General features: G+C 42.6%; 1 protein-coding gene across 4 annotated transcripts in view; it reads right to left on the minus strand.

Moving 5' to 3' along the window:
- Positions 1–15,287, minus strand: part of creb5b (cAMP responsive element binding protein 5b) — a 38,235-nt gene extending 22,948 nt beyond the window's left edge. Inside the window, exons 1-5 of one of the 4 annotated variants that reach the window (XM_070966589.1) lie at positions 15,107–15,287; positions 9,611–9,688; positions 9,172–9,265; positions 7,257–7,378; positions 5,651–5,808 (exon numbers count right to left, since the gene is read on the minus strand). In XM_070966589.1, the coding sequence (XP_070822690.1) occupies positions 5,651–5,808; positions 7,257–7,378; positions 9,172–9,265; positions 9,611–9,664 (428 nt within the window). In that variant the 5' untranslated portion in view covers positions 9,665–9,688; positions 15,107–15,287. Of the gene's footprint in view, positions 1–5,650; positions 5,809–7,256; positions 7,379–9,171; positions 9,266–9,610; positions 9,899–15,052 lie in introns of those variants that run through there. The other 3 variants (XM_070966588.1, XM_070966590.1, XM_070966587.1) reach the window with 3 other exon arrangements.
- Positions 15,288–19,850: the final 4,563 nt, after the last annotated feature.

Below are 19,850 nucleotides of genomic sequence, written 5' to 3' on the forward strand. Positions count from 1 at the left end.
GCAATCCGCGCACACACTAAGCTTTACTGTCCCAATCCCCACACAGTCCCAACTCCAACTCAAGTACTGGGGACTTAAACACAAGGGGCTTGGATGCCATCCAAGAAGAGCAGGAGAGGGGGAGAGAGAGGGAGAGAGAGGGAGAGAGAGGTGCAGTCAGTCCACTGACTCATATCCTTCCCTTTCTGACTCTGCTCCAGCAATGATGTAATGCTCTTGGCTTTTCGCCCTCCCCCCACCCTGTGCCTGCCCACCCCTAGTTTTCGTCCCTCCCTCCTCTCCTCCTCTCACTTTTCCCTCTCTTTCCCTCTTCGACTCGTCCAACATCGCTGCGCTCACTCTTCGCTGGGTGAAGTCACCGCGAGCTCTGGGTAGACACAGCAGCTAAAAACTTTCGAACGTAACCAAAACAGCCCGGGGCGAAGTTCCAGACGCTCGGGAGACGGTGGTGCAGTCGCCATGGGAACGGGGGTAAACAGAGGGAGAAACAAGGGCCTCAAACAGTTTGCAGCTGCCTGGCTCTCTGAGTAAACACTACACAGGACCTGCCCCTGATTTACTGCCTTTAATCACTGGTGGGAGGAGAGTGCCATGGGGTTTGGACTGAGGAAATAATACGAATCTGATCAAATAAATCAGCCCTAATGGGTTACGACACAGGCTGACTTTTATTAGCGGGCCAGTGGAGGGATGGATGTTGGGAGGGTGTTGCATTGGGATGGATCTGGGATGGGGTGTCCTCACATTAGGGAGCCTCAAGCTGAGTTAAGCCATGCCAAGGCACAGTTGAGAAATGATGGTAGATAATACTCTGAAGCAAATTACAGTGAGTGTTGCGGTATTTATTCACCAAATATGATATTGTTTTGATTCAAGACATCATTGGCAGAGGACAGCGAAGATGGTTTGCCTTTCGCTTTCAATGAAAGCAAAAAGCATGTCACTACATTCCTATTGCCAGCGAATCAGAAAAACTGTGTCATCTTGTTACAAGCTAAACTGGCATCTGTCAGCGGTACCTGACTGGTGCTGTAACATTTGGCTCATGCTGCCCCTTTCACTTTCAAGGGTAATTCATCCCTCTCCATCTTCATCTACTACAGCTTGACGATTCATCAACATGTTCATCCCTCTTCCTCTCATCCAGCCACCTGACTCCTGTCTCGTCCCTCTGTCTCTCATTCAGTTTTCCATCTTCACTTTCCTGTCACCTTCTTTCTTCTGAACCCATTTTGTCCATACTTCCATCCAAACATGATCTATCTTTTCCTTTCCTTGTGCAGACATGTCTTTTATCCTCTCCTCCACCCGACTAGGCATCATCCTGGTCGAAAACCCATGTCCTCACATCTGATGCTTCTCATCTCCCTCTCTCTCTCCTCCACCCTCCTGATCCTTCATTTCCTCTCCTCCAACTACCTCCTATCCCCCTCTTCCTCTCCTGCATCCACCTCTGATCCCTTTCTTCCTCTCCTCTGTCCACCTCTGATCCCCCTTTTCCACACTTCCCCACGTTGTGATCCCTGCGCTCCCCAGAGCTGTGAGGCATGTCCCTATGTGTGAGTTGCTTGTGCAGGAGCCTGCATGTGTGGTGGCCCCGAGGCAGGGATGACACAGCCCCGCTGGAATGAGAGGGAACAGAGTCTGGGCGTTCCTCTACAAACGCACTATTAAACCCACTGCAGTACACAATGAGCTCATCTTAATTCAGGTCAGATGTACATCCTGCATTCTCTCTCTCTCTTTTTCTCTCCTTCCTTTTTTGTAATTGATTGCACTCTATACCTTTGTGTTTCTGTACCTTTGTTTATTTGTTCTTCTCATCTCTCTACCTGCCACTACACTGTGTGCATTAGCCCTACAGTGCATGCATAGCTGAGACTATTGCCCATATTTGCCAGTGCAGCAGGGCATTTGTCAAGTCAGAGCATGTGGGCACCTCAGGCATTTTGTAGAGGTGACGCGCTCCTGCACTCAGGACAGCCCTCCCTCCTTATCACCACTTTCTGAATGCAATCTAATCATAAACAATAATAAAGGAAGCTTTGTTTAAATTATGAAGTTCAGTGAGGTCAAAGTTTGGCCATGGAAAGCCCATAACTCCCTGTAGATGTGTAGAGACTTTCTCTGCTCTGGCGCTGACACAATGGGTGTTGAAATCAGCACAATTTTATCACATGCATGGGAAAAAGTGTTATGCAATCTATAAAAATGTGATATGCAATGTGTCCTGGAATCAAAATCAACACAGCTATAAGCACCTCTACATTGACATTAATTAATTTTACTGTAACAGCTACTCAAAATCACAGGATCAAACTGGACTGTACGTGACAGACCACGCACAGATTGCATGTATTTTACATGTTTTCAAGATGATTGATATGACGACCATAAGCTCCATTTGGCAAACAAATGTAAATGTGCTCCATTGAAAAACTGCCGGGTGTCAGTATCCTATAAGATCTTTTACCCAGTGATCCTTAATAATCAATCAGCATAGCACCAAATCTTGTAAAGAAAACACAGCAAGTTCACAGCAAATGTGTCACTCTACGGTTGACAGCTATTTGTGTTACTTCCCTTAAGGGCAAAAGCAAGGAGCACAAGTGGCTGGTGGCTCCGAGGTGTGAAAAATAATGCATTTAAAGCAGCATGGGAAACAAAACCACAAACTGACTTCCTTCAAAGCTTTGCACAGTAAACTTGCACACAGCATGACCAGGGTGGGACATGACCAACAAGACGCATTTAAGTTCAGAGACAAAGACTCAGGACGCGTAAATATCAAACCCCAAAGGAGTATTGTGGACTACTACGAAGTAAAATAGGGTCTTCATGTCACATTTGCATGAAAATAAAAGAATACAAATGTTTTGAAAGTCCAGGGAAAATTGAGAAATATTGTCTTGTTAGGTGGCAACAAACCAAACCAACTGAAGTCAGCAGTCACTGGTTGGGGACACTGCACAGTCAACATTCTGAGGAATTATTCATTTAAAAAAGCGAACTAATTTAATAAAATAATCTGTTTTTATACACAACCAGCATTGAGATACATATTCAAACACCACATCATCATAAACTGAGATATTTTACCACATCTGTACTGTAATCACTCCTCACTTAACCTCGCTGCACTCAGTTTGATTGTGCTATGTAATGGAAACAAATGGACTTGAATTCCTCGACTGAGCCAGAATAGAAGAATGTCATCTTTAATGCTTTGTGCCCACACCCACACCCGCACATCTCCTCTTACGAGTCAAAAAGCTGAGGTTTCCACAGAATGTTGTATCTCACATGGTTGACTAGTAATGCCCAACACATTTAACTCTGACATAACTCAGCACCAGATGTTTATAATTGAAAAGCAGAAAGCATTCAAATCTGTTGGACACCGCTTCCCTTTGTACGATAATGATAGCCATGACATTAAGATCTGCTGGCTGTTTCTTATGCCTGGATTTAACACTGGTTTGTGTCAGTTCAGATCCCCAAAGACCTTGTTTAGGGACTCGGAGCAGAAGGAGAAAGAGAAAAAGAGAGAGAGAGAGGTCCTCAGGTTTCACAGCTGCAGGCCCAGCTCAACCCTAAAGTAAATGGACTTGAGGAAAGCCAATCCTAATTGATTCCAAGCCTCAAAGCTCTTTAGTAAACATTGTGGAGCAATGAAAATGACTTGTTATCCTAATTCATTGGATGCTCACGCTGTGCGTTCAGCACAGCCGAGAACGAAGGAAGCAGATGGACGTGAGATTAAACTGATTTTGTTGGGTGATTTCTTCTCATTCAGAGATATATTCGCCACAGAGCTCCATAAAGTGTGTCCAGATTAAAAGCTTTACAGGCCTGCGATGATCACACATACAAACCTTTCCATTCTTGACAAGGATAACTGTTTCTTAATTGTCTCTCTGGTTATTATGATTACAGCTAAGCGCAAACATTTGCACAGTAAAGAATTTCTGCACTATGGATTATAAACAACAGGCTTAAATGATTGTCTTTTCTTCACAAAGACATGGGAAATCAAAACATGTTGGACACTGCAGTTGAGGTGGGTTAATCGGACAACAGGCGTAATAGGGAACCACTGATCTGACCTTCAGTAGACTCCCTAACTCCCAGTCTGGACAGAGCACAGCTAGCCTGTGAAGTCCTGCTTGTTCTGTGTCTAGGAAGTTCCTGTGGAGAGACCCTGTGCATGGAGCCTTTGGTTGGCCATAATGGCTTCCTGTGGAAGCACTGCGCCTCAGTGTAGGGGTTTCCTCAACCCATTTTCCTGCTGATGTGAACGTTTCCAGATCGTGTGAATCTGCTCATCCTATTCATGTGTTAGGATCCCACCGTCTTAGTAAATAAATGACGCCTCTGCAGTTTTATAGCATACAAGTGCTGCTCGGTGAATTCCTTAAATGTGCCACAGGTAACGGCTGCTGAGACTTATGTGCCAATCTGTGGCTGAGAATCTCCACGACATGGCAAACCAGCTCTGATTTGAAACTGATGTGTGTGTGCAAGCAGTAAAACCACCAGTCTCTACAAATCAGTAAGAGAAGTGTGCTTTAGCAAGGCGAGGAGTTTTTTTTTTGTGACAGGTAAACTCAGGTGAAGCAGGCCCAGCAAAGTCTCTGTTACTGGCAGTGATTGCTGCTCCTCCAAGGGGATGAAATTCCAACCTTCTCCTCGACAAAGAGCCTGACGGGGTGTCAGTCAAGCTTAGTGATGGGCCTCCCATCCAATATTCACCAGCTCCTCAAGCTGTAAATCTACACAGGACAACCTCGACACAGCACAGGCATAACACTGAGCCTTCTCAACTTGCTTGCCACAGGTCTGGTTTACAGTAACAAAGCCCTGGCACAAGGTTGAAGGTGGCTGGGGTTAAGGGACGAGGAATGAATGAGGTCAGCAGAGCATCTTCATAAGAAGGAAGTGTGTATAAATGTGTGTGGTAATGATCACATTACTCATGCATAAAGATAAAAGGATCATCCCATCAGCACAGGGTCTGATGATTAAAAATGCGTTAAACTATGGTGCAGCACATGACACATATTGTTGTTAATATATGGTCCATACCTGCTGTTATTATGCACCTGTAGCGTGGCAGTGCAAAGGTATCAGAGAAACAGAGCTCTGAGGATGAGGCTAACATTCCCATACAGTGAAAAGCACTATTTTAGAGCATGAAATGCAAAACCGTTGTAAAAGCAATCACAGATGAGGCTTCAACAATGACCTCATCTTGTCCTCTGGGACCCTCTTTGGCATGCTCTGCTGTGGGACAATACTGAATGAACAGCAAAACATGAGTCGCCGGCCCCACACACACCGCTCCAAATGTAACAAAACACTGACATTTTCTCAGAGACTACGGGGGGACGACAATCAGCACAGATACAAAGGGACCTGGCCGAGCCTAAGGCTGTTGGTATAGCGGGGACGCAGTTGAGGTGAGAGGATGTGTGTCAATATCAGGACTTCTCGAACATTTTCCGTCTGTCAGCAATTCTTAACAGTGCCTCTACAAGTCAGTCACAAAGAGGAAACTCACAGAAATCAAATAGACACAGAGGCAAAAACAAACAAAAATAGTCTTCCTTCTCTTTCGTTCCAAGTCTAATAATCTGCTTGGCCCACTCACCCTATCTGTCTGTTGGTGGATGGAGCCTGAGTGATGACGGAGCTGGACTGAGGGGAGGGCAGGGCTTGCTGGATCACTATGCTGGTATCATGGTTGCCCATGCGTGAGTGGGAATGCTGGTGCTGGCCTTGGCCTGCCTGGCCGTGCAGTGGGATGTTCTGCAGCGAGGAGGGGGAGAGAAAAGCAAGCAGGGGTTAGAAATCTGTTAAGAGTGCAAACTTCTTCCAAGCAAGTTGTATTTTCAGGACAACTCCAGCAATTACAACTGTTTGGCCTTGGGCTGCATTCACCCAGCTTGAATGGATAATGAGGACCTACATAAACCATCATCTACAGGCTTTTTCTGAGTTGAGTTGGGGAAACATTGAGAGTCTAATGAAGACCAGGTTTCCTTATTGTTATTTGCCCAGCAGGGCAGTTGGTTTTACCTCTGTTACATGGAACCGCATATGCATCCCAAAATAACCCTGTGCTGTATGAAACAATATATCTCTAAGCTCAACCCACAAAAACAAACAGCAAGTTGAAGCAATTTGTATTGAATCAAATATGAAACAGCTTCAATGATCAAATCAAAAATAGTTTACCTGATAGCAAGTACTAAGGCTGAAATATGCATTTTTAGTAAATTAAACATTTATCAGTAAACTGTCTTTAAATGAATATGCGACTACATTCAACATGCTGTTTTCCCCGACGTTTCCAGCTTTCGCTCCTTATCGCTGCTTATTGTGCTATACACTCCCAGAGAGTCTTGCTCTGACTCGCCTCCTGCTGACTTTGCAGAGCCTCCCATCATAAACCACACAGGTTGGGGAGGCTAGACGAGGCTGACCTGAGCGCAGACGAGCTCCAGAGCCAAACCACCCAGACGACAGCTTAGCTACAGCGTGCACTGCACATCTTTCCAGACATTAGATAAGCAGTCTGTCTTGTGGTGATTTGACGAGTACCCATGTTTCAGGTGAAACCTCCACGGGCCTCAGGGCAGATTTATAATGCATAAATGATCAGGTCTTTTGTCAAATCTCAAAGCTTTGCGACTCTGCTCCCATGTGAGAATGTCTGGCCAGGTCTTTCATGGCTGTCACAAAAGTTGTCTCAGGGGTCTGTCTTTACGTCTGGGAAGAAATAGGACTCCCGCCCTGAGAGATGGCTGGAGAGCTGTTTGAAGTTGCAGGTGGAGAACCTGATCTCTTTTCTCCTCACCTGTGGTGGGTGACAAATCTCCACCTGCTAGCCCGGTCTGTCACTGTCAACAAGACTGATGATAATCTGGGAGTGTGGAGTCTGGAGCATTATGAGAGCTGTATGCACAACACATGAGTACAGTCTGAAGGAAAAGGGGAACATGTGGCAGAAATGTCAGAGGTCTATACATACCTGTGGTTATCAGCTTTTTAACACGCAAGCACAGTGCGGTTACATGGGGTGTAGGTGTTTTGAAACTATTTAAAGTGTGTGTCCCAGCTCAGTGTGTGGGCTGCTATTAGCAACATGACTGATGATAGCAGCAGATAACAGTTCATAACCACCTGATCCAACCCCTGTGGGCGGCTGTCGCTTTTGTTTGACCACGTGTTTGTTTTTCTCTCCTGTGCAGTACCTGTTTACTGTCCTCTTCTTCTTGGGCCTTGCAGAACTCCTGCTCAATGGAGCAGTCCAGTTCACTGAACAATCCCACCTCCTCACAGTTCTTCAAGAAGCGTGTTGGCGTGGGTGTCTGGTCTGGAAATCAAGGAGGGATTTTCCAAATTTTAGCTTTGAAACCAGCTGCTGTTAATGGTGTTTATTTGTCAGGCTGAAAATACAGTCACACAAGGAATGCAGCAGCATGCAAAATGTCATTATTTTTAATTCAGTTGTCTTCTTTATCTTTAAATGTTACTGTATTGTATCAGTGTTAGCTTGAAACTAATTATTGTCTGCAGCCTCCTGCAGCCACAGCTGAAGCATACATACAGTGCAACCACAGAACAGCACTAAACAAATAAACAGGAAACATAATACCAAATTATACACAACAGCATGTCACACTCACCATGTTGGCAAGAAGTACAGTATATGGTAGATAAATTAAAGATATTTGTTTTTGTTTCATTGGATAATTTTTATTGTTTAACCTTCAATTTGCTCAATCAGTTCTCTTGTTCTCTGATCCTCTACGTTTGATTTTGTTTGTACTTTCTATCCTCATTGATTCAGTGTGATTTTAAAAAGCTGTTTATTTTCATTATTCATTTATGTGGGCCGCAGTCAGACTAGCAAACGCTTTGCAGAGGCCAGTGGAGCTCTAGATATAGACTCAAGCGTAAAAAAAAGTACATTGTTGTTATGATTTTGCAATGACTTAAAGAAAACATAACCTTCGTTTTGTTAGTGAGAGAGAGATACCGCGTTTGACAGCCTCGTTTCAGCTGATAAAGTACAGACCCCACCTACAGAGTGGGGGTCTCATTTGTTGAGCCCAGTCAAGCCGCGGCATTCAACTTGACATTGTGGGGGGTGCGCAAAGATCAGGTTTCAGACAGTTGAAGGTGATTTTAGGATCAGGCTTGTTTCAAAAGCTAAAAGCATACTTCATGGTCTGTTTATCCATTGTGGCTAGACTGAGGATTGACTCAAACTTTCATCATGACCTGCGTGCCCAAAATACAAATTCTCTTTTTTCCATTTCGGCTAAGAATGTAACAAGCTCTATTAATAAAAAGTGACTAATGTCAATTTTTAGCTTAGGATAACAGATGAGCCAGTAAAGCCGGAGGTGATCTTTGGGTCAACAATTATAGTGCGTGTTGCCATGAGTGGCTGAGCTGTAACTTACAGTATGAGCACTGACTATTTTATCCTGAGTTCAAGGTCTTAAGAGAAATGGTCAGAGCTGTAACTCAGTCAACAGGTGATAGGAGCACCCGGCCTAGAAAATCCGATCCTGCTGTCCACTGGCGTAAATAATGAAGAAGACACAATCTCGGCAGTGTGGCTGGAGCGGCTCACACTGTTATCTCACGGGGCCTGGCAGTTTCTAGGAATGGAGATCTATACTCATGGATTGGCCTTGGGTTGTCACCTCTTTATGCAGTAAAAAATCTATGATTTGGTGTTTCTCTGAACACTAGATTAATGTTCTGATCAACTTGCCTCCTGGGGCTTGTATTGTACACACCACCATCTATAAAACCATCTTCAACCGCCTCTCCAGTAAGACCAAGACTAACGTCACCTCTGATGGTCACACAAAGCAACAGGAAGGGGAAATTTATCTTAAGATGCTGATTTCTCCAGCCATACATCAGCGTCTGCAGCGTAAGCAGTATGCCCTGAACAGAGCTGAGCTGCACTGTGTCATATGATTTACATTAGTACAAACAACCGGGATAGATGCACCATAAAGTTTCCTGATGATAGACAAGTGTGTCTGAGCATGAGTCACCAAGGCACACACCTGCAAATAAACTACAAGTTCTTGTGAACCCTGCTGAGGTAATGTGTGAGTCTGTATTGATGTAGCTGCAACTCACCTGATAACATGTTGTCGTTCTTTATGGAGGGGAACTTAAGGGTCATCTCATGCTTGTGTCGATGTATCATCAGATGGTCCTCAGTGGGGAATCGCTGAAAAGTTTTTGTAAGATGAATAAGTGGTCCGTTAACTTAACGGATAAACCCAAACGCTCAAGCTTTAACCCGCTCACTGTTGTAGAGTGCATCCTATAAGAACATCGACCCTGATGTTGGCTTCAAAGAGTGTTTTCTTCCTCAGGTATTTTTACACCTGCAGCATTATTTACAGTTTGTGTTTCACTCACTTCCATGCTATTCTGTTTCTCCCTTATGCGTGAGGCAGTAACCCACTCCTCAGACCTCCTCAATGTACACCTCTTCATATTACAGGGAGATCAACACACACGCATGCACACTCACACGTTGTGTTGTGTCGTTTCGTCTCAACGCACTCACCTGAGAACAGCCAGGAGCGTTGCACACGAACGGCCTTTCCTGGTCTGAGTTCATCACTCTGGCCACCTTCTCATAAAACTGTAAAAAAAACATAGCAGAAGAAAGCACGAAGAGGATGTGAATGATTTGACTTTCCTCGCCAGCGTCCAAGAGGGAAAATGCACTCATTGTGTGACGCCTGACAAAAAATTGCCATTGCACCTGAAAACAGGTGTGTGGTTATTTTCAGCACTAAACATACAGTTTTCTCACACTGCAGCAGTCTAGCGTCCACACAAATGGCATCAAGGTTAAAGCTTTTCAAGGACTGGAAAAACTGGTATCATTAACTTCAGCAAAAAAACAAAAACAAAAAAAAAAAACAACTTAAACAGCTGAATATTTTTAAAATTATGCTTTAATTAGGCTTAATCACACAGCCTGTTATGGTTACATCAAGCCAGTCATGATATTTTTATAGCACTATGTAAAACTGACTGGACAATTGTGATAAATTTAGATGGGAACAATGACATGCTTGACCATGTTTGAAATTTCCATTAACACATCACCACCACCACTTTGAAACCACAGTTTCAACAAGGTATGTTCAAATGTTTACTCTCACCACAAAGTGACAGAATCTGGTCGAGCACATATGGCCCTGGTCTGGCAAATGCAACAACTCCCCAGTTGTAATGTGAAAAATCTCCTTTTATTAATAACAAATTTAACTTTAAACGACCCTTAAATCTCATCAAATGCCCCTTTTGAATACTGACACTCTAAGTTTTGATCACACAGCATTCATTTAAAGATTTAATGAGCAGAAGAAGGGGAAGTGGTGGCTGAGCAGCATTGTATGAGGGATGGACACAAGGTGCAGTTTATTTGTCCTAAAAGACAACTTTAAAGCTTACAAGTAAGAGATATTTATTTACCAGCAACGACTGCCAAATATGTGCTTTTTAAGTAATTGCTGAGCACGCCATACATCATGTCAAATGTGCAATGGCTTCAGGTATTGTTTTAGATGCTTTAATAATTTAGAGTGAAAGAGAGGGCTAACTTTGCCAGAAAAAATGAGTGCCTCACACATATGCTCTGTTGGAAAAAAATAAAATGAAATCAGCAATGCATCAAAATGAAGGGCTTGCGAATTCTGTAAATACAAGCCTGTCCCTCCGTTCACTAACTGAAACTAAACCGTGCACAGCGATACGGATGGATCCTGCATCCAGCGTCACAACATACTGAAAACAGCCCGAATGGTTTTATGCAGGACGTCAGAGAAAAAACAGGCACATTTTAACAGCTTCTCAAGATCAAACCAAGAGCAATGACATTCCATTTAAGGGCTCTGATGACATGCACTTTAATCAATCATAGCATTTGATGCACATGAGATGCCTCCTCAAATTTAAATATTTAAGCCATAAACTTTTACAACAGCTGACATTATTGCCTCTGTCAGGAATCTGTTCGAATAGTTGTTCTATTATTGTAGTTGGAAAAAGCAGATTATTTTAGAAGAAAAAAACAAGTGTGTGTATATATGTATTTATATATAGCATATAACTCACTGTACTGTACCGTCAATACACTCTTGAATTGACAATAAAGTTGAATCTAATCTTAAAATCTGGACATCTGATTCTTTTTGAACACAATCTGCTTTGAGTCTTAAAGAGGATTAAAGCTGTCAAACACCAAACGTTTGCACTGAAAACATGGTCAGACTTTCAACTCTTATTCTTTAATCAGCGATTTCCTTTTTTAAATCATTACTTCAGTAACTGTATACTTCATTTTATCGAAGCAGTTGTTGTCGGGATGCTTGTGTTAACACACCGTTAAACACAGATGCGAGCTTTTATTTAAATGAGAGAACATTGATTATACTCAGCAAACTGTGGCACAGAAAAAAGTTTTCTTTGGATTTTGGCCTTCTGCCTTACCATATCTTGTGACTGCTGGCTGTTGTGTGACAGCGTATTTCTTATTTCAAGGTCTTATCTTTGCCCGGTACGATGCAAACTGTCCTCATCGCTGACGACCTCGCGGTGACCACATGCCAGCACTACAGATGCCCAGCGCTTTCTGACAGATGTTTTAACAGATGCTAAGTGAGTATGACAAGTGTTAAAATGCTCCTACGGGCAGCACAGCAGTCGGGGACCATCTTCAGCGACGGGCCAGTGCCCTGCTCAATAGCAGGAAGATTTCAAACACTAAACATGCAGGTCTTTTGGTAAGGGACATGCAAACAGGGAATGAAGATTTAAACTCTGAACAGGAAGGCCCCCGTTAGCCCTTGTGAGGTTTAAACCAAAGATCCAGTGAGATTTTTTCTATTCTAACACCACAAAAGGAAAGTTAAATGAAGAAATGTGGAGATTAAGAATCTTAAGTAGGTAATGCAAGATTTTTTTTCTGTCTAATCATTTAATCATCAGCATTAGGTGTGTGGTTTGTTCATAACGCACACACTTGATAATGACATCTCCAGCATTAATGATACCGCATCCTGCCACGTTCATCGATTCACGCAAACTAAAACGCATCCGAAAAGCAAACGTCAATGCGGCACGTCACAAGTCCAGCATGAATGCCTTCATACACTATGTACATGTGTGTCGTTTTCATGGGTGCAGGCTCTTTCCTCAAGCACAGTCAAAACACTCAAATGTTGTGTTATGCTAAGCAGTGCTGTTTTCCTAACAAGCTGTGCTTCATGGCCGAGCCTGCAGAACAGGGTCTGGACAGGGTCTCTCTGTCAGAGAGCAATGGGCCCTGGTCTCTCTTTCTGTCACCAGTTCACCCCGTCTCTTCTGCAGGGCCCCTGAAAACTCACCTGGTTTCCTTTGACACAACAAACATGACTAAGACTGCTGATCCCAACCCTCAATTCAAACTGGATGATGGCAAGCACGACTGCAGAATTTTCATCTCATTTTTTTTACAGTTCGGTGGAACTTTCAGCTGTTTGTACAATTCAGGCGTTCTTCCTGAACATCTGTACAGCTATGAATAACTTCATCTGAATTTAAAACTTTACAGTATATCACTAGAAAGCACTAATAAACAATAAGAGGAATAGAGTATCCGTATCAAACTGATGCAAAAATGAAACTTTTACCTTCCTGTTTCTAAAATGGGATTTGATCATTTCATCGCATTTACCAGGAAATTCAAACCATATGACAAATAAAACTTTTAACCATTAATTCTGTGAATGCCTCTGTGAATTAGCCAATAGCTTTCATTCTTCAAATTATCAGTCCTCAAGGCCCTTTCCTTGGAAAGGGCATTTGGCTCTCATTTGATATCGATGTTTTAGTTTAGCAGAGGAAATTTGGTTACACTTTACATTAACGATGTCCTGATGTGTGCGAGGGGAAGGATTAGGGTCTGGCGTTCGATTTCAAGAGGAGCTGGGGAGGAATTCTCCAGGTACAGCGCATATTAGAATTTAAACAATATGGTGAGGAAAAGTGGGGTTGGGGTGCAAAGGCAGATGGGGTTAAAAGCAAGCGCAAACATGCACAGCAATTCAAATCTCCAGCTCCCCATAGCCTGGGCCTTTGACAGCACAAGTTCAAGGCAGGATCACGGTGATCCCTGAGGCAGGGAACACGGCCCTCTTTGACAATGTGTGCCCTGAACCTCTGCTCTTTAACAAAAAAGACTGCTGTGATGTAAACCTCAAGACCTATCAATTACCGGCCCCATTCACAACATATAAACTCATAACAAAGTAGAAAAATACCCCCTCATTATTCTTACTCCCAAAAAGTTTGACACTATTACTGGAACAGAGGAAGAAAAAGTCCCTGAATACGTCAGTATTAACATTGTACAAGTCATAATAATAAAATACATGCAACCATTTTTTAAGGTGAAATGAAACTTCTATGGCAAAACTGTTGATTGAACTCTGTCTTCCCACATTAACACAATCATTACCAGGGGAATGCTTCACCTTGAGCACATGCAACAACCAACAATTAAAGGTCACATTTTATCGCTGCACTGAGCTGCTGAAGTTGAATATCATGTAAAATATGGAAAGAATTAGATCTGCATCAAGCTTACCAAGTAACACAGTTAGTTTAATGTAGAGTCAGTCACTCTGCAGCCATGTTGCATTTATTTATTTATACAATTACTCATATTTTGATGTGCATTATTTATTTCCTGTGACCAGCTGGATTCATTTCAGTAAAATGTTGCTGAAAGTAAGAATCTGATGCAAATGAAAAAGTGATCTGTCATAATTAGTTAATTATTTCTAAGAAGAAATTTGTTCTCAATCTCAAAAGACAATAGATTTTTTGTTTATGCTGAGGCTTCTTGCAACAAAGAAGCAGAAAATGTAAAAAAAAGAAAGAGGATTCATCTTCAAAACTTTTTCTTAAACTGTTGCTTTCATAAAAATTAACTTTATTCCACTGAAGTGCAACAGGGCCCTGCTCTGAACAGCGTAAAAGCTATATTCAATGAACACAATGACTAAAATCACCATCAGACTTAAAGACCTTATCATCTGGTGTTATTAACACAGCCAATTAATCGTGATCATAAAAGTGGAAGCCCACACGTTGATCTATAGCGGCGTGCATGAGGAACGAGCGGTTATTGATAATGTTGTCACATAAACAGAATGACAGCGGAGAGTAATCACATGATTTAAACATCTTTCTTTCTTTCTTTCAAGCGGTACAGCCACAAAGCGCGCCTCGTCAGCACAACCTTCCTGAAAGTAACCCTCAACATCTCAGCGCTTAATCAAATATCGACTGGCCTGCAGAATGACGTAATGTTGGTCACACTGCTGTTCAGGAGAAAAGGGAACGTAAATATCTCGGGAACGTGAGCATCATTCTTCCTTTTTTAAACTGGCATGACGGTAAAACCACCGAGCTATCAATTTCCACACGATCGCTGGTGAACCGCAGCACGCAGAGAGTCCGGGACACACGCCGGCTCCGCGTATCCCGAGATGGGACAGGCATGACAATGCTGCAGGGATCCAGCGCTGGGGCTTTGGAAATAACAGAAAAACTGAAGGACGTGTCAGATTGGTGCGAAGTGCACTGGAAATCCTCCTTTGCAATGAGCCGCTGTGTCGTTTTCAGCCGGGCTTGAGATGAATTCCTGCAGACTCGCCTCCGCTGCTACCTGACAGAGCGAGCGGCGGCGGCGGCACTTGACGCGTTCAACTTCCAACAACAAGTCAACAGACAGGCCAACGCGCGGACGCCGAAGTGAGATGACAATGCACTTACTCTGACAAAACTAACCCGAGCCGCTGCCTCGTTTAGTCGCGCGTACAAATGAGCAGAGAACATGATGGGGAAAAAAAACACACATCTTGACCGGGACTGCTGAAGAGAACAACAAAACAAGCTGTTGCATGAAGAAAAGGAGGAGAAAAAGTGCCACGGATCGCTTTGAACAAACCTGCAGAGGCGCATGCACGGTCCTCTGCATGGTGGAAGAGGGCTTTCAACTCACCAAACAAGTGTAGAAAATGTGAAGCAGTCTCTCAGAAGAAACCACGTTGGACTGAGAAAAGATTACAATACGATCTATTTAGAGAAGCATAACGTCACCCCTGGGTGACGTCACGTGGGATTCCTGAACTTCTAAATCATTGCGGTCCGCTTGGAGGCGGCGCGAGCGGGGCGGAGTTTGCGAATGTACGCCCAGAGGCATGGACGGACACTGCTGGACCCGGGGTGGGTGTGGTGCGACGCTGGATCGCCAGGACTGACCGCTCGGCCGTGTGAATAAGCGCCCTGTGGTGCGTCCCATGGCTGATAACGCTGCTGACGGTCTCATAAACATTGTGGCCTCGGTTAAGTGGCTGTGAAATGAGCTTCAATCACACATTTCAGTACTTGAAAGACAACATTCGACATACTGGACTGAACTTCAAATACTGGAAACTGTAATAGCCAATTTGACCCCTATTAATAGAGTAATATAATGCACTTTTTCATAAATAAATAAATAAGCTGCTCTGACCAAACCTAACTTTAAAATAGGCCGTTCCACTGCAGACATTCAGATTTGTCATAGCAGCAAAGGCACAGGTGTTACTGATAACATTAATGATGATCCGCTCTCTTCAAGTGTCCCAGTGAGTGTGACAACAAGCCAGCATGCACAACACTGGGGCCCTGAAACTGTAGCAGCTAAATGGCATTCAGCCATTGTTAATTGTATTATTTACACCTGAGCCTTTCATACTGTGGCATGTCAAAAATATCCTCTGTGAAAAGGTGTTATTGGATTGATTAGATACAGAGAAAAATATGATAAAGGATTTGCCAGAGGGGGGATTCATGAAGCTTCCTAAAACAAGTTTTATGCAATATTAATAAGCTACAGTATGACGGCGATCTACTACTCTGTCTATTATGAAGTGACAGTAATGGTCAGATTAACCTGCTGTGAGGTAAAAAGGGCTGCTGTGCCTCTATTTATTCCCTATTCCTCCTGTCCTCAGATTTGCTGTGTGGTAATTTGATCAGACACATATTCATTTTGAAATATGCACCATGTAAGCGCAATACATAAAGGTCTTCAAGCTGGATTTTCTGTCTTCAGATTAAGAGATTCAAGATTTGGAAATATACCAGCACCCACCTAGTAAGTCATTTCAATTCAATCAGCACAAACCAGTAAGCCTGGATCTTTCGGGGCCCTTTAACTTCTGGGGCTCTGGACAGTCGTCTGCTTTGTCCAGTTGGTCACCACGGCTCGGTGACAGTTTTCAAATTTCAACACATCAAAGCTACATATTACTATCAGACTTTCCTGATAAATAAATCAAACTTACTTCTACTTTCTCATTTAAAAAAACATATTTTCCACAAAACAACCATAGCTGGCCAGAGCTCACTGCACCATCATCAGCAGCAGCAGCAGCTTCACTTACAAATGAACTGAACGTGCAAACGCACAGTCGTTCCACACAGCCTCGCCTGAAATGTGCGCCTTAGCTGCAGCACATTAGAAGAGATTTAAACAGCTCTGAAGTACAAAGCATTTATGTTGGAGCTCTGTGTGACCTGCTGGTGCCAACTGGCTGTGATTTCTTGGGCCACAGACACAGATAGTGAAGCCATCCTCGGCTCCAGGGATTAATGACTGCTCACACATTGAGAAATGTTTACCGCTCGCCTGCGACCACTCCACTAGACGCACTAAGAGCTCTGTCACTGAAACAATAACGCAGTCTGAAAAGCCCTCATAACTCAGAGCTTCTCCGCCTCTGTCTTTTAACCAGAGCTTTAATCAACGTTTATGACATCCTTTTGTCTCTTTATTGCCAATATATTTCCCAACCAATCCAAACATTATGCTCCCAGAGGAGCAGACTATTAAGGTTGGAAAGAGCCGATACAGTTTGGGTCAGTGACCCCCACTAAAGCAGTTTTGATCTATATTATACTAAACCTTTTATTATTAAGCCTTTGCGCAGTGCTTTTGAGTAAGATCACCTTGGGAACATTAGCACCCGTGAGGATGCTTTGTTGCAGCAGGTACAAAAGGTGAAGGAGGCTAAATAAAAAAGTGTCATGCAGGTTTTCAAGTTGTTACACATCCTCAGAGATAGTTTTACTTCAATCAAGTAAATGGAAAGCTACTGTAAAACACTGCGTCCTAAAACAGAGATGGTTGCACCTGCAGGGATGGAAACGTGGGGCTCTCAGTGTCACTGCATGACCTTCCACATTTCAACACTTCAGCAACACCAGTAAGATGGTAAGATTTAGACTGATTGCACATTCAGGTTTGCCCCTCACAAGCAGCAGGCGCATCTCCACATTACCCGTTTGATTCAAGATCAGAAAAAATGAGTGAATTTTAAACAAATTCAATTTAGTTCATGGAAAAGATTACTCTGGCTCACCAAGGGATTCAGGCCAGGCTCGATTTGAATTCTGCTATATTTAATTCCTCTATAGTTCCAACAAAAAAATTTCAGCAAGCAGAGGCAACCCATCTTCATCCAATAAAATCTGGATTGCATGCAAACTGATGCAGCATTTACTACTGATTCAAAGTGCACCAGAGTCTCAAAGACAATGACTATGGATTGAGCGTGACTAATTATTCATGTATTTTGAGTAAATGAACATCCTTTGCAAACTACTCTGTTTACTTCAACACAAAAACATGTTCTTTGTGGAAGTCTCATGGGATGTGACAATAAAAACAAACAGCTCTTAGTTGTGAGATAGCCAGCGGGTAATGTGGTCAACATTTCTTGATTTTTGTGCAATTTTCCAACTTGCATAAGACAAGTCTAAAATGAAAGATGAATTATTACTGTATATGTCTCTTTACAGAACCAGAGGCTTCAGGCAGACTTGTTGTTCGTGAACTTCTGAGAAGAATATTTTAGCTGCTGACTGGTTAAAAATCAGGAAATATTGTACAATGAGTCAGACCTCATTACTACTAAAGCACGGCATTGTTGACATTACCTATCAAAGTGTCAAATGTTCGTGAATCTTTAATATTTTTAGCATGTTCTGCTCCGTGAAAGATGAAAGTTGCTTCACTACACTGCAAAAACAGCCGCACAGTAGTTAAAATTTGTACTGGGTTGTGGGATTGTTCTGGAATTTATCTTCAATATCAGAGCGGGGAACCGTGTATATGCATTTGCTCAAACAATAAACACGTGTCACCCCTCATGACTTTGGCTCTCCAGGTTAAAGCACGTTGAAAAGAATGGTCAGCTGATGGAAACAACTGGTGTGAGAGAGTCTTATGGTGGAAAATGAGGAGCCTAACAATAAGGAAAAAATATTTCTATGTGCTGGGAGCTTCCCAGCAGATAACCCCTGTGACATTCCCGCACTCAAACACTCAACCCTGTAACAATTAAATCATGTGGCTGCTGAATGGTGCTGGCTGTGTGATGACTTTTTGGATTTATAACAGTGAAGGATGATGTCCTCTGTGCTCTGCATTTGTGGGTGAGTACATCACTCTTTTGACACCTGAACTGGGCTTCTGTGCGTGCTCAAACTGGGTTGTTAAGGTCATTTGTAAAATAATTTATGAATAATCTCTGGCTGGGTTTGGGAATACAAATTGATGATTAGAACTGCCTCTCTACAGTTCATTTTTAAGGTCATTTTCAGAATTTATATGACCATTGTATGAATAGTATACTGGATAAATTTGCAGAGCAGTGTTTTCATTGCTTTATTCCTCCCTTTATGACTTACCTTAGCCTGCAAAAGCTTCTGGTTTATCAATATCTTACAAAATACTGATTCATAAATAAACACACGGATGACTTGAGTCTGAAATAAACTGTCAGGGGAGTTTGAAGCTGGGAAATCTCTGCTTCTGCTATGCTTTAAGACAATTTGATTGTACACTACTAAGATATGAAATTTGAAATTGAATACAGTTTAAGTTGGAATAAATCTCTGCTGGGTTTGAAATTGTGGACACCAGAAGACTTTAGGTGTCTCTCTTTACTGTGGTGGAAGTGCCTATAACTAACTAACTGTTGGTGAGCTCAGGCGTGTTGGGTAGTTAACACTGAGCAACAACAGGGCTTAGTTACGTACCAGCAGCTGTGAAATGTGACTTTCCCTGCATGTGTTTCCACATTGAAGTTAAACAGCCTTTTCATTAAATCTCTAGTGCAGAAACCCACAAATGCATCTATTACCTCATCTATCTTTATGGGTTATGACAAATTGAAGAGTAATGATTAGCTGTTGCTATGCTCATCAGGCACAATCATCAATAAATAGTGGTGGATAGGTAATGCCAGCATTTTAAAATGAAGGCCATCAGGTTCCTGAAACAAGAGGCTGTGCGTGATGTAATGTTTTCAAAGTAATATCCCACAGTGTTCTCAGGAACTGGATCTAGTTTTCTGAAAATGGGCTGGGCCCAGTGATGATCCATTACACCATCACCAGGCACAAATTCAAAGTTACTGCACAGTCAATAAATGCAAAAAATGCAAAGAAAAAAGTAAATGGAGAAAGTTAGAGTCAAGTAAATCTTATTACTGTAATTCTCCATTCTTGATTGTGATTTCCTGCCAATCTGCAGCAGATCTGCACCTCTAGAAAGAGATTCTACATTTACATTACATAAATGCAAACAAGAGTAACATTCACCAGTAATGTGTTTTCTTACGTGCAACTGATCGTATCTCCTGCTCTCCTCCTCTGAAAACAGATGAGAAAGAAAACACTTTTAGAAATAAGAA

This window comes from Chaetodon trifascialis, chromosome 7 (genome assembly GCF_039877785.1).
Source record: "Chaetodon trifascialis isolate fChaTrf1 chromosome 7, fChaTrf1.hap1, whole genome shotgun sequence".
NCBI lineage: Eukaryota > Metazoa > Chordata > Actinopteri > Chaetodontiformes > Chaetodontidae > Chaetodon > Chaetodon trifascialis.